Genomic DNA, 15,288 nt, shown 5'->3' with positions numbered 1-15,288 from the left:
TCTCTGGAGTCTGTCGTGATTTTTCCATTCTCATTTCTGATTATGTTGATTTGTGTTGACTCTCTTTTTCTCTTAATAAGTTGGGCTAGAGGCTTATCTATTTTGTTTATTTTCTCAAAGAACCAGCTCTTGGTTTCGTTGATTTTTGCTATTGTTTTATTCTTCTCAATTTTGTTTATTTCTTCTCTGATCTTTATTATGTCCCTCCTTCTGCTGACTTTAGGCCTCCTTTGTTCTTCTTTTTCCAGTTTTAATAATTGTGATGTTAGACTATTCATTCGGAATTGTTCTTCCTTCTTCAAGTGTGCCTGGATTGCTATATACTTTCCTCTTAAGACTGCTTTCGCTGCATCCCACAGAAGTTGGGGCTTAGTGTTGTTGTTGTCATTTGTTTCTATATATTCCTTGATCTCTATTTTGATTTGTACATTGATCCATTGATTATTTAGTAGCATGTTGTTAAGCCCCCATGTGTTTGTGAGCCTTTTTGTTTTCTTTGTAGAATTTATTTCTACTTTCATACCTTTGTGGTCTGAAAAATTGGTTGGTAGAATTTCAATATTTTGGAATTTACTGAGGCTCTTTTTGTGAGCTAGTATGTGGTCTATTCTGGAGAATGTTCCATGTGCACTTGAGAAGAATGTATATCCTGTTGCTTTTGGATGTAGAGTTCTATAGATGTCTATTAGGTCCATCTGTTCTAGTGTGTTGTTCAGTGCCTGTGTGTCTTTACTTATTCTCTGCCCGGTGGATCTATCCTTTGGGGTGTGTGGTGTGTTGAAGTCTCCTACAATGAATGCATTGCAGTCTATTTCCCTCTTTAGCTCTGTTAGTATTTGCTTCACATATGCTGGTGCTCCTGTATTGGGTGCATATATATTTAGAATGGTTATATCCTCTTGTTGGACTGAGCCCTTTATCATTATGTAGTGGCCTTCTTTATCTCTTGTTACTTTCTTTGTTTTGAAGTCTATTTTGTCTGATATTAGTACTGCAACCCCTGCTTTCTTCTCACTGTTGTTTGCCTGTAATATGTTTTTCCATCCCTTGACTTTTAGTCTATGCTTATCTTTGGGTTTATGGTGAGTTTCTTGTAAGCAGCATATAGATGGGTCTTGCTTTTTTATCCATTCTATTACTCTGTGTCTTTTGATTGGTGCATTAAGTCCATTTACATTTAGGGTGACTATTGAGAGATATGTACTTATTGCCATTTCAGGCTTTAGATTCGTGGTTACGAAAGGTTCAAGGTTAGCTTCTTTAGTATCTTACTGCCTAAGTTAGCTTGCTTATTGAGCTGTTATATACACTGTCTGGAGATTCTTTTCTTCTCTCCCTTCTTATTCCTCCTCCTCCATTCTTCATATGTTGTGTGTTTTGTTCTGTGCTCTTTTTAGGGGTGCTCCCATCTAGAGCAGTCCCTGTAGGATGCCGTGTAGAGGTGGTTTGTGGGAAGCAAATTCCCTCAGCTTTTGCTTTTCTGGGAATTGTTTAATCCCAGCATCATATTTAAATGATAGTCGTGCTGAATACAGTATCCTTGGTTCAAGGCCCTTCTGTTTCATTGCATTAAGTATATCATGCCATTCTCTTCTGGCCTGTAGGGTTTCTGTTGAGAAGTCTGATGTTAGCCTGATTGGTTTTCCTTTATAGGTGACCTTTTTCTCTCTAGCTGCCTTTAAAACTCTTTCCTTGTCCTTGATCCTTGCCATTTTAATTGCTATGTGTCTTGGTGTTGTCCTCCTTGGATCCTTTCTGTTGGGGGTTCTGTGTAATTCCATGGTCTGTTCGATTATTTCCTCCCCCAGTTTGGGGAAGTTTTCAGCAATTATTTCTTCAAAGACACTTTCTATCCCTTTTCCTCTTTCTTCCTCTTCTGGTATCCCTATAATACGAATGTTATTCCTTTTGTATTGGTCACATATTTCTCTTAGTGTTGTTTTATTCCTGGAGATCCTTTTATCTCTCTCTATGTCAGCTTCTATACGTTCCTGTTCTCTGGCTTCTATTCCTTCAATGGCCTCTTGCATCTAATCCATTCTGCTTATGAATCCTTCCAGGGATTGTTTCACTTCTGTGATCTCTTTCCTGACATCTGTGATCTCCTTCCGTACTTCATCCCACTGCTCTTGCATTTTTCTCTGCATCTCATCCCACTGCTCTTGCATTTTTCTCTGCATCTCATCCCATTGCTCTTGCATTTTTCTCTGCATCTCTGTCAGCATGTTCATGATTTTTATTTTGAATTCTTTTTCAGGAGGACTAGTTAGGTCTGTCTCCTTCTCAGGTGTTGTCTCTGTGATCTTTGTCTGCCTGTAGTTTTGCCTTTTCATGGTGATAGAGATAGTTTGCAGAGCTGGTACAAGTGACCGCTGGAAGAGCTTCCCTTCTTGTTGGTTTGTAGCCTTTTCCTGGGAGAATAGCGACCTCTAGTTGCTTGTGCTGGGCAGCTTTGCGCAGACAGGGCTTCTGCTTCCTGCCCAGTTGCTTTGGGGTTTATCTCCGCTGTTGCTGTGGGCTTGGCCTGGCTGGGGCTGTTCCTCCAAAATGGTGGAGCCCCGTTGGAGGGGGAGCGGCCAGGAGGCTATTTATCTCCGTAAGGGGTCTCTGTGCTCCCTGCTGCCCAGGGGGTTAGAGTGCCCAGAGATCCCCAGATTCCCTGCCTCTGGTCTACGTGACCTGTCCTGCCCCTTTAAGACTTCCAAAAAGCACTCTCCAAACCAAAACAACAACAGCAACAATGAGAGAGGGAACAGAAAGAAAAAAAAAAAAAAAGGAAAAAACAAGCGATTTTTTTTTTTTTTTGTCCTCAGGTGCCGGTCCCAGGCACCCGCTCACTGGTCCTGCTGCCCTGTCTCCCTAGCACCAGGGTCCCTGTCCTTTCAAGGCTTCCAAAAAGAACCCACCCACCGGTCCCGCAGGGAAGGAACGCTCGATATTCTTTGTCCTCAGGCACTGGTCCCAGGCACCTGCTCACCAGTCCCGCCGCCCTGCCTCCCTAGCACTGGGGTCCCTGTCCCTTTAAGGCTTCCAAAAAGCGCTCGCCAAAAAGAGAAAAAAAAAAAGGGGAAAAACGCGCGATTTCCTCTGTCCTCAGGCACCGTTCTCAGGCACCCGCCCGCTGGTCCCGCAGGGAGAAACGCGGGATATTCTTTGTCCTCAGGCGCCGGTCCCAGGCACCTGCTCACAGGTCCCGCCACCCTGCCTCCCTAGCAATGGGGGCCCGTCCCTTTAAGGCTTCCAAAAAGCGCTCGCCAAAAAAAAAAAACCGCTCCGGTTTCTTTCCACCCGCCGGGAGCCGGGGGGAGGGGCACTCGGGTCCCGCCGGGCCGGGGCTTGTATCTTACCCCCTTCGCAAGGCGCTGGGTTCTTGCAGGTGTGGATGTGGTCTGGATGTTGTCCTGTGTCCTGTGGTCTCTATTTTAGGAAGATTTTTCTTTGTTATATTTTCATAGCTCTATGTGTTTTTGGGAGGAGATTTCCACTGCTCTACTCACGCCGCCATCCTGGCTCCACCCCCTATCATACAGCTTTTTATCCATCCATTTGGAAGGATCATACAGTGCATTTCCACAGCCAGTCATGGTGTTTTATACCAGGGTAGGTATTTTGACACAGGTTTTTGAGCGCTTTGCACATCTCTCATCTCTTTCTTACCTGGGAGCTAGGGATTTCAGAGATTAGGAAACTGAGGTCACTAACTTACCTAGAGTTACTGGCATCCTTGGGGCAAGCGACTTATCAAAAATTCTTGAGAAAAAAAAAACTAACTCCATCATACTAACTAGACTATAATATGTAAGGAAGTAAGCTTAATGCAATACTCATCAGGTTATCAAGACATTCAGGAAGTAGAACAGGATAAAGAGATTTTTTGTTATTGTTAGGAAAAGGTCCTTAAAATGCATGCTCATTTAAACTTGAAATAAAAGACTGGAAACCCACAAAAGAATTTCAGAAGAGGTATGGCAAACTGAAGTGATTGAAGGAAAAAATTTCTGTGCAATGTACTGGACTCACTGAAAACTACATATACTTTCAATGCAAGCTGATAGGGAGAAAAATGAGATTAAGTATGGAGAAACATAACCTTTCATATAACCATAGTCCTTAAATCAAGGAATATGCTGCCCCAACTGTTGATTTTAAACCTTCCTAAAGATAAACTGACTCATCTTCTTCATAAAATTAATTTTATTGATAGGCTTCAAACTGAGTCAAATTTAATTTACTTTGAAATATCCTAGGATCTCTAAAGAAAAAATATCTTATCTGCTAATGGTGATTCTGTCTCACAAATGGTAAAAATAAAGTGTGCAGGTGGTTTAGCTACCTAAGAGGCGTATCTTTGACCTTTTGTCTTATTTAACAATTATAGTTAAACAGGTTGAAAGAAGTTTTACATTTCCAGAACTTTCAAAATTAATTAGATTATTGCTCATTTATCCAGGGTAGAAGTTATTTTTATGATTTACAAAGAAAATCAGATCTCTCAACTTTTAACCATTCAGCCACTAGATGTCTTCTTTAGGGAGACTGAAGGGTAGGGTTATGAGCACCTCAGAAGCAGGAGCAGGGAGCTCCAGAGCCCAGGGAAGGCAGCGCTCCCCCAATGCTGAAAGCTTCTGGAGTAAGCTGTGCAATTCCAAATGTGGTGAGGAAAGAGTGCTTAAATCATGGACCTGCACGTGCTTCATCCAGGAAGCTTCACAGGACAGGTTAACATTTCTACCATGTCTCAAAGTATGAAGAATGTTTCTATATAAGAGACAATAACCCTCCTCTGGAGTATTCTGGGATAGGATGAGTCACCTAGAATATATGCAAATGAGGCTAGAAAAGAGGTGTCCAGGTTGGAAGAGATTACAGATGGCACAGTAGGCTCAGATAAGGCATTTTGCCAAGAGGACAATGGGACTGGATCTCTGAGACAAGAATGAGGGCAATGGTCAGGAGAGCAGATGGAGGGAAGGAGCATTCACAGAGAGACCAGATAAGAAAGCACCTCACCAGTCAAGGCTAAAGATGACAAAGCAACAGGGATGGGAGGAAACAGCCTTAACTGGCAAGAAACAATGACGATTCCTCCATCAAAGGAGAAATAGCCACATGTGTCCTAGTGGTTATATTGCAGAATACTATATAGTGGTAAAAAAGGGCAAGGTGAGGCTTATGGGAATGATAAACATGCTGTGGGACAAAAACTAATGCATAAAAATGTAGACATGATCATATTTAAACAACGCAAAACACATGTGGATGCCTAGAAACAGGCCTGGAGGGACTGGCAATGCCTCACTACCAGTGATTACATCTTGGAAGGAGTATGGAGTGGGACTCTGGGTTCTTTATGCATTTGCTAAACCTTTCTTAAGAAGACATCTGTGTATTACACTGTAATTTAAAATAAGCTTTAAACAGAAAATATTTAGGAGGTATAGAAAAACCAAGTATCAGCCTCTAGAAACAGGAAGTTCCAGGTTCTTTTATTGCCATGTGCCTATTTCACTGTACACAAGGAGAAGCCAGGTCCCTAGGGCCACACAGGTTTCAGGAATGTGGTCAACCATCACCACAGTGGGAGGGGGAAAGTCTTCATCAAGTGTCGGGGTAGGAGCTGCCATTTTGGATTCTGTGGCTGTTCCAACACGGGAAGTTTCCCTGGAGGCTCATACCTCCTTCCCTGTCTTGCAGGGCTTTCTGCCCTCACGCATGCCGAACTGGAGTGGTCTCAAGTTGGGTTGGAAGGCCGTCACAGCAGGCTGTGAGCTGGCTTGACTCTTGGCCTTTTAGGCTAATCCAGCACAGGTAAAGAGGTCTCCATGGGGCCTAGCCTAGAAAGTTCACTGTTAGCAACTGCCAGTCGGTAATAAAAAAGTGCTTGGCCTCACTCTTCTATGTGCACATACTTCAGGAGTGTGCTGGGGAGGGATTAATGACAGGCCAAAAGCAGGCTTCCAGTGTGTCTATGTTCCAGACAAGCATTACGTTAATGACTCCTTCCTCTCATTCTCTAATACTCCTTTTTCACATAAAATGAGATTGGCTATATTTTAGCTTAGGTAACTGTGGTAGTAATGCCATTTAGACAAAATCACTGGAAGGACACTTAGATTAACTACTTCTTTTCTTATCATATATTTTAATTTTTTAAAAAACTTTAACTGTGGTAAAAAACATATAATAGAAATTTTTCCATCTTAACCATTTGAGCATATAGTTCAGTGGTGTTAATAATAATCGCACTGTTGTGCAATCATCTCCAGAATTACCTTGCAAAACTGAAACTCTTCACATCAAACAGCTCCCCATTTCCCCCTGCTGCTACCCTGGCAACCACCATCCTACTTTCTGTCTCTGAATTTGACTGCTCCAGGTACTTCACGTAAGTGGAAACATATAGTATTTGCCTTTTTGTGCTGGCTTATGTCATTCAGTATAATGTGCTCAAGGTTGATCCATGTGGTAGCACGTGTCAGGATTGCCTTCCATTGGTACTCTGCCCCCCGAAGACTATACCTGACACTGAATGGGTTGCAGACACAGAGGAGTGCTTTTTTTCCAGGCTTCTGTATGTGTGCTTCATCTGTAAAATACCACTAACCAGAAGCTATCTTTCTAAAACTAGGAAAACAAGTTTTCCAAGGTCAGGTTTTAGGAGCTGATTCAGGGAGTATCACTATTCTGTAACACCACCTCAAGGATGTTTCCTGGGCCTAAGAGGTTAAGAATACCTTTGTTGCAGGAGGAACAGATGCAGGAGGAGAGCCAAACAGAGAGCTTCCACTATCGGGATCCTCTTTGAAGAGCAGTGATACTCTCTGAGTCCTCTTTTGGCTACACAAACAGATGAAAGACCAAATTAAAGGCAAATGGGATTTTTAAAAAAATACAATATTCTTTCTAGGTCACACCTCTATGAACCCACCTGCCACCAACATGCCCAAGCTATCAGCTGACCTTATACAACTGAAAGCAAGCAAGAAAAACCTTTGAAGTAGGTGCGATTTGTGCCTAGCAAGTCATCAGCCTCTGTCCCCCACCCTTATGTAGAAGAGCTAAGGCCCTCCTCAACCTGGCCCTTGTTAGTTATTTCTGACTCGGTGTGGGTGCACTAGCTGTTTGCTTTCAGAGGCACACGACACTGCTAGCACTCTGTCTCACCACTTCCTAGGGCACAGGAAGAAACAGAGAACATGAGTGCCTATTTCCAAAGTGGTCAGAAGGCAGCTGTCAAAAGATCACAGGGCCAGGGCCTGCTTCGGGCTGTGACCTGATACCTCCTTGGCCACCTAATCCTGTCTTTCTAAGCATCCCCATCCTTTCCCTTCAAACCCCAAATCCATCCCTTTACATCCCCAACAGACAAACCTCTCAGAGCTGGAAAAGCAGAACTCATTTCCCTGTTCATCACATCACTACGCACCCAGCTCCTACCCCATGTTGGGCAACCAGAGCCGAAATGCGGTCACAGGTCTCCTCATCACCTTCCTCTAGCCTGTCTTCACCTACTTCCTTACCTGGGATTCTGGCAGGCCCCTACACACAAGGTGCTCAATAAATGCCAGAACAACTATTCATCAGTACATCATCAGGAACAGAAATAATATGAAAGTGAAAAAACACAGGGAGGCTTAGCACTGGACTGGTTTTTACTATATGATACGGAATAATACAACTAACATACTAGGGAATTACCAAAGTAATGAAAACTTCAAAATCAGTTTTTGCTAGGAAAAAAGCATAGTAATAGTAAGTCACTTCAGTGAATTTTTTACCATATCCATCTACTTCTATTAGAACAAAATTATAATTAACAAGGCAAAATCTATATAACTTGTTAGTTTGATACTGATGTCTACATCTTAAAAAAAACAAAAAAACTAAGGATCAACCAAACAGTTGAGTGCACTTACACTGGACACATACACTAAAGGACAGTTACAAACTAAATCTGCACCTTGAAGAAGTTATTAAAGCAAAGAGCCAATTTGCAACGGCACAGTAAGGTGCTACCTAGTATGCCTTTAAGGACATATACCAATACAGAGTTACACAAATGATAACCAAAATATCCGACTACTAGGTGATGATCACAAAGTATTAATGACTATATCAGATGCCTGAAGAGTGCCGAACACCTCATAAAGCAGCTATAGCAGAAAATCTAACTCATCATCTTCCGAACAAGAATTTCTAAACAAACTAACCAACCAAAACCCCCGAGAACAACCCACAAGACATCTGGTGACTGATTCTGAAGGTAAGCTACTAGAGAAGAGCTAGTTAGCTCTCTGGACAAGGTTACATAAAAGACTACAATCCTTACGCTCGGCCTCATTCCCTAACTCTCAGCTACTGCTGGCTAAATGGGGGCTTCCCGTGGAGACCTGTCCTCAGGAAAACATGTGCTTGTTCAGTGAGCTACAGTATTTCTCATTATAAGTAACAGGTTAAGTATTTTGATTTATTTAAAAGGTACAGAGAAAATGATCATAGAGTCTATGGGTCTAAACCAGGCACTTTTGAGAGTGAAAGGGAAAGTTATTAATAATCATCCTGAAATGAAAGGAACAAAGCAGGGCTGCCAGGCAAGCCAGGGCATTTGAATGCCTTGCTAAGATAATATTTCACAACTTCATTAGGGTCACAAAGCTTCTTTCTTTTTTTAGAATGGTTGTGAGATATAATTTACATACCATAAATCTTACACTTTTATAAAAGTGTACAATTTACTGATTTTTAGTATATTCAGAGTTGAGCATCTATCACCATAATCTAAGTTCACAGTATTTCCAACAACCCAAAATGAAACCCTACTTGTTAACATTCACTCCCAATTCTCCTTTCCCCTCAGCCTCAGGCAAACACTAATTTACTTTCTGTGGCTATGGATTTATCTGTTCTGGACATTATATACCAATGGACTCATACATGTGGTCTTCTGTGACTGGCTTCTTTCAGTTAACACAGTTCATTAATATTGTGGCATGTCTCAATATCTTGTTCCTTCTCATTGTATGGGCAGAATACATTTTGTTTATTGTTTCATCAGTTGATGGACTTTTCAGTTACTATGTACAATGCTGTGATGAACATTCATGTGCAAGTTTTTGTGTGGACAGATTTTCATTTCTCTTGACCGTATACCTAAAAATGAAGTTAAGTCCTTTGGTAGCTCCAGGTTTAACTTTCTAAGGAACCACTGTTTCCCAAAGTGGCTGCACCATTGTACATTCAGTGTCTGTAAAAGCAATTTTAGAGAGTCTGATGAAAGCTATGAATTATTTCCTCAGAAAAATGCCCATACACAAAACTTATAGACAACTTTAAAACCAACTGGAAATGGAATAAATTGGGAGCAGAGAAAGCATTAATGAAAGCTAAGTATTGGGTGTAGCTGGTATTGGAACCTCCAAGTGAGACATTTCCAGATCTCTAAACTAGTGACCACGTGTGCGTGGTAGGGGGCAAAGGGAGACAGGGCACATATGTAACGTAACTTCTATACAACCTAGAAAATGCTCAAGTGCAACATGGCCAGAGATGAGGGGCATATACAGAGGGAATTATTTTTGCTCTAAACTTTGACTTTTTCTTCTCTCTCTCACCTGTCTTTTAGGTCAAGAAAGGATTCTTATAAGAGAGGGCTTAAACTGAGTCTTGAAGGAAGCTGGTCAGGTAAGAAGGAAGAAGGGCATGTCTCAGGAGAGACAGTGCAAGAAAAATAAAGGAATGAAATGTTATTTCCTCTGCAGTCATGATGATAAATGGTAACATGTTAAGTGACTGCAATCTAACAGCTGTGCTAAGCATTTCCCATTTTTTGGATTTCATTTAATCCTCTCAGTGATCCTATGTGAGAGGTACTATTATTATTTTTGTTTAACTGATGAGAAAACTCAGGCCCAGAGAACTTTGGTAACTTGCCCAAGGTTATTGTTATTCAGAAAGGAACTGGCAGGGCCAGAATTTATCAGGTACTGGAATTCCAGAGCCTATATTCTTCTTCTTCTTTTTTTTTTTTTTAAGGAGAGCAAGGTACCAGCTTTTATTTAGAGATAAAGTGAGAGGAAAGAGCTCACACCAGGAGGGGACAAGAGAGCACCCCAGAGCCTATATTCTTAACCAGAGGCAAAATATATACCCAAGGGTAAAGCCACCAGCACCTAAAAGAAATGGTGACATTTCAAATGATTACAATATTTAGAGATAGAAATATGAGGTACTTTTGAATCTATCAAATCAAACTTAAGGCTTAATCGCACCAACCCACAGGATTTATATGTCCCATCAATTACCTCTTTATGGTACTATCATTCAGTTGAATTCCACAGTAATCATTTAAAGCTCTTGAGGAAAAAGTATGTATTTGCAAGGTTATTATTCGGAATGTACAGCTAATCTGGCAGCATGTTACACCACCAATCACAGCCTGTGCTCAGACTACACATCCTGCTGGCTTCAGGCCAAGTGTTAATGTGAATCAGCTAACACTTACCAGCAACTGGTGGGATAAACACAGCACTGTAGAAAACCATTCTCCTAACAGGATGTGTATCAATGCTGAGGGTATTTCTGTTCAAATGACAAACTTACATACCCTCAACCACACTTTGCATTCTTTAGGATTTCCCAGAGGAAAAACAAACAAAAGACAACAAATTGCACTAAATCTCTAACAAACTAAGAAAGATGGTATTTTAGGGTTAAAGAGAAAAAAGTTAGGAAGAAGAAATTGTGTAAGGACCCATCAACAAAAAACAATGCCCAGTATTGGGGAAGGATACCTTACAAGTGAAAATCAACGTATTTATTTTTATGACTACTGGGTAATGAGTGATTATCATGTCACCCCAAGCAACTGCACCTTGTGAATCAAATACATCTGACACTTGGACAACATGGCATTTAGGGGCATGTCATCTGTCCCACAGCTGAAAATCCACACATAACCTTTAACTCCCCCCAAACTTAACTACTAACAGCCTACTGTTGACCAAGTCTCACAGACAACACAAACACTCAATTAACACATATTTTGTATTATTATATGTATTATATACTGTAGTGTTACAATAATATCTAAGTGGACCCACTGCAGTTCAAACCTGTGTTGTTCATGGGTCAACTGTACCTTTATACTTATTATCACAGATACTGAAACACTTATTAAATCACTTCTTTCCATGACTAGCTCACCTGTTCTTAGCAATAACAAACAGGTCATCTTCATCATGGTCCTCAAACAGGCTGGTCTTTTTCATAGCCTTGGCCTCCTGGACCTGGGTGGTCCCAGAGTCCCGAAGTTCTCCTTTAGACCTATTATAAGATGATGAGTTGGTCTGTGAATCAGTAATATTCCACTGGTCCTTAAAATATAAAATGTATGTTAAAATCCAGTAGTAATTTAGACTGAGGAACCAGGGAAGTAAAATAATTCATCGTTAAACAAAACTGTATTTAAACTAAGCATTAAATTAAGTACATTACTCTTGAAGAAAGCTGACGTCCAGGACTTTTCTTTGAAGTCAAATCTAGACAGCTGGGTTCTCTAGCCTCAAAGACATTCTCTTACTTTTCTCTTCCACTGCCTGCCACAATGTTTCCCCCATCTATGGTTCTGTTGTGTGTTAGGACAAGGGAAGTTATCTACTTTAGGGGTTGAAAATTAATTTTAGAGGGGAATGAGAAGGAAGAGTGTTGAAAAAAAACTAACACTTGGAGGAAAGTGATATTTTAATTTAAAAACCTCAATGCAAGTTGGAAAAAAATGTGTAAAAAGCTCATGTAAACAAGACACAGTGAAGCTGCTAGTGACCTTTTTTAACCACAAGTCTGAATCTGGCCTTTATAAAGCGCTTGAGGGAAACCCCACCTGGCTATGCTCACCCCTTCATATCAAGTAACTCTTGAGCGCTTGCCAAGTGGTCCTTTGGTCTCTAGAGTCTAGGGCTTCAGAAATCAAAGTGGGGTACACAGGAAACACCATTGGTTATGTAGAATCTCAGATTTCACCCCGACTTTCTGAATCAGAACCTGCATTTGTAACAGGATGCCCAGGTGATTTCTCCACACTTTTTGGTTTGAGATATGTTTCTCTAGAACAGTGACACTCAACAGTGACTACATACTAGAATCTCTGACAGAGCTTTAGGAAATTCCAGTGATAGACAATACCCAAATTAAACAATTCGTAATCTCCACTGATGGAATCCAGTATCACTACTCTTTAAAGTTCTACAGGTGATTCCAATGGGCAGCCAAGGTTGAGAGTCACTGATCAAGACCCTGGGTTACCTTCACTTGGCCAGTACTGTTGCTCCTGGCTTTGGCAAATGTTTTTACTTTCCCGGAACCACAGTAATACTACGGTAGGAAAATGTCCTATCATGACGACGGGCCTTTACTACAGGGAGAATAAACAACTAACAACAATGCTAAAAATAAAAAAAAGGAAGATCCATGATAAATTCATACATTTGAGTAGAAAAAACAAATTACGTTGTATAATTTAAAGTTGCTTTCCATAAAAAACATTAACATGCCTCTGGTTTATCTATCTACATCATACCCTCATAATTTGCCTATGATATTAAAATGAGGAGGAGTAATTATAATAATGAAGATTTTTAATGCTTACAGTTTTTAATATAATGTATGAAGTCTTTTTCTGTATAGCTCAATCTGAACAGCAGATAAATTATATTTACTACTGGCTCTGCTTATATGTATGTAGATACAGCAAATGGATCAAGACTCATAAAAAAGGAGTTCAACTTGCAAAAGCATACACCTACATCTAGCTATAGTTCTTAACTAAACACAGTGATCATTTAACAAGTTAAAATAAGGCCTAACTCATTTGATTAGCATATATTACAATTTCAGGGACATATTTTATTCCTAACCATTTTGAAAAGATTAATCTTTTAAGTTAGTATATTAAGTACCTTTCTTCAAAAAAACAAGTCCTGTGAACATACAAGTCTTTGGTGACTGAACTTCACTAGATGTAAAAAAAGATAGAAAAAGAAAATGTTTAGGATAGCTTTAACTCCTAAATCCCATCAAACTATCTCTTCCTCTTTTCTAGGAGAAACTTTCAACCCACCTCCTCATCATCACTGCTGAACAATAAGGCAGATGCTTTTTTTCTAGAGGGCTCAGAGGATTTTGATTTCTCTTGACTCTGAGTTAGTAGAGATGATGTCTGTTTCTTACCAGCTGTAGTCCCAAAAAGATTATCCTAAAAAACAAATGGCAAAATGTTCATACACTTAAAACTTCATACACATGAAGCTAAGGGTCTAAGACAGTCTTTCAGATCAGATTGTTTTAAGTTTCTAGTCAGGTACAGAATACACGTAACATCTCTTGCAGGGGGCAGGGGGAGTATCACAAAATTCTTATAAATCCCACTTCTCTCATGTATAATCCCATAACAATAGTCTACAGTCTTCTAACTGTAGACTCTATCCACAGAAGGTAAACAGATACCTTAGAACTCAAAGGTAGAACAGCTGTGGGGGAGGGATGGTAATGTGGGAGACGGCTCAAAGAAATGGGAGGAAGCCTGGTCCCACCCAGACCTGCTGGGGCGGGCCCTCTAGACTCTGTAGGGAGGACCTGCAGCCTATGTGGGCAGCAGAGCCCCACAGACCCCTGCAGCAGACAGCAACTTGCACCATTCTTTCTATGAATTAGAAACTGGAGCAACAGACAGAAGAAGAGAAATAAAGAGCTTTCTCTAATCCCTTACATGTATTTAAAATAAAGACCCACACCTGGAACAGAAGAAAGGAATGACTGCATTTCTGGTTAATTTTAAAGAGACAATACAAACTGATGAAGTAGTTTACTAAATAACATCACTAGCCTACTAAAGAGCTGCTTCTAATAGGTTCAATGGCATTTGTGAATAATTGTATAGTCAAGCACTGCAAAAGTACCTTTTAAGGTACTTTCATTAAGGTAATGGAACCAAAATCATCACAGGGCCTGAGCCCAAGTTAGAGAAACACTCTAACAATATCCTAGGTGAGTAGTCATGAAATGTAAAGATTCAAAACAAGGCAGGCTTTAAGAAGAGTGTGGGAAGGTAGGAAAGGCCATGAGAAAATGAAGTGGCATCCAATGAGGATACTAATGATAGGAGCTAACATTTACTCTGCATCTACTAGTGCCAGGCTCTGTGCCCAAAACACTGTACATCAGCTGTTTAAGCTGTCACAAAATCCTATATATTACTACACCATATGAGATTCAGAAAAGTGAAGTTGCTTGTCCAAGGTCCCTAAATTCCAAGTGGAAGAGCTGGGATATGCACACAGGGGTCTGACGCAAAGCCCATGAGCTAAGCGACTGCACAACGCTGCACGGAGGGAAGGTCTGTTTTGTCTTCTTCCTGATTTCTTTCCCCCACTTTGCTCTCATTCACGGTGGAAAGAAAAGCAAGGTGAGATATAACCTTCTCCACTCCACTCCCACTTTACCAAGACATTCTTGTATCACCAGGTTTAAGAGAATTATAAAGTATTCTTTTTATCCTCTTAAAGGCAGATTTCAAAAATGATATCTGGGTCAAGAATTTAATGTCCTGCCCACTGCACAGTCAACAGAACCTAAGAAGAGTCACTTAAGTTAAAGAACTTAAGAAATAAACCCAAGATATTTTTGTTATATAAGCCTCGGACAGCGTGCCTGCTTCTCTATCACCTTGCCCTACTGAGTGAGCCTCTGGCTATAAAGCTACATCAGCAGTGGTTTTCTATTTATCAGAAACTTGATGATCTTCTGTTGCAGTAACAGTTTACCTCTTCATTTTCATCATCGAAAAACGAGGCTGACATTGGGGGTTTGCTGGGCAGGAGAGATGCATCTTTTGGCTTACTCACATTTTGAGAAGAAAACAAATCCTGTTGGGTCAAGATTAAAGTTCTCAGTTAGCAAGATGTATTGGTTTTTAGAGTACCAGTCAGATATGAAACTAAAGACTATGACATAATGGCCAGGTCTAGGTCCCTGTCAAAGAGGGATGCTGGTAGGTTCAAGCTTAGGTCCTTTACTTTCCCTAATAAAACTCTTCCCTTTTTAAAATAAAATTAAAAAAAGAGAGAAGCTGGCTGAGACAGACCTTGAGGACCATGCTTCCGGCTGTATGCAACAGAAATACTTCTGTATGAGAAGGGAGAGACCCACATGAACTCCAGAGGGTCTCACTGGGACTCAGAGTTTTCTACATTCCCACTTGGATGGCTTAAGGTGGAGGAAATTTTCCAGTCAATC

General features: G+C 40.6%; 1 protein-coding gene across 1 annotated transcript in view; it reads right to left on the bottom strand.

Annotated features, from left to right (window-relative positions):
- The window catches only part of LOC140850310 (WASH complex subunit 2-like), an 83,963-nt gene that overhangs the window by 30,137 nt on the left and 38,538 nt on the right, over positions 1-15,288 (bottom strand). The window contains 4 exon segments of the mRNA XM_073240050.1: positions 6,735-6,837; positions 11,203-11,372; positions 13,115-13,249; positions 14,817-14,918. Coding sequence (XP_073096151.1) covers positions 6,735-6,837; positions 11,203-11,372; positions 13,115-13,249; positions 14,817-14,918 — 510 coding nt within the window.

The sequence above is a fragment of the Manis javanica genome, chromosome 7 (assembly GCF_040802235.1).
Source record: "Manis javanica isolate MJ-LG chromosome 7, MJ_LKY, whole genome shotgun sequence".
Lineage (NCBI taxonomy): Eukaryota > Metazoa > Chordata > Mammalia > Pholidota > Manidae > Manis > Manis javanica.
This window is presented reverse-complemented; position numbering and strand designations above follow the sequence as displayed.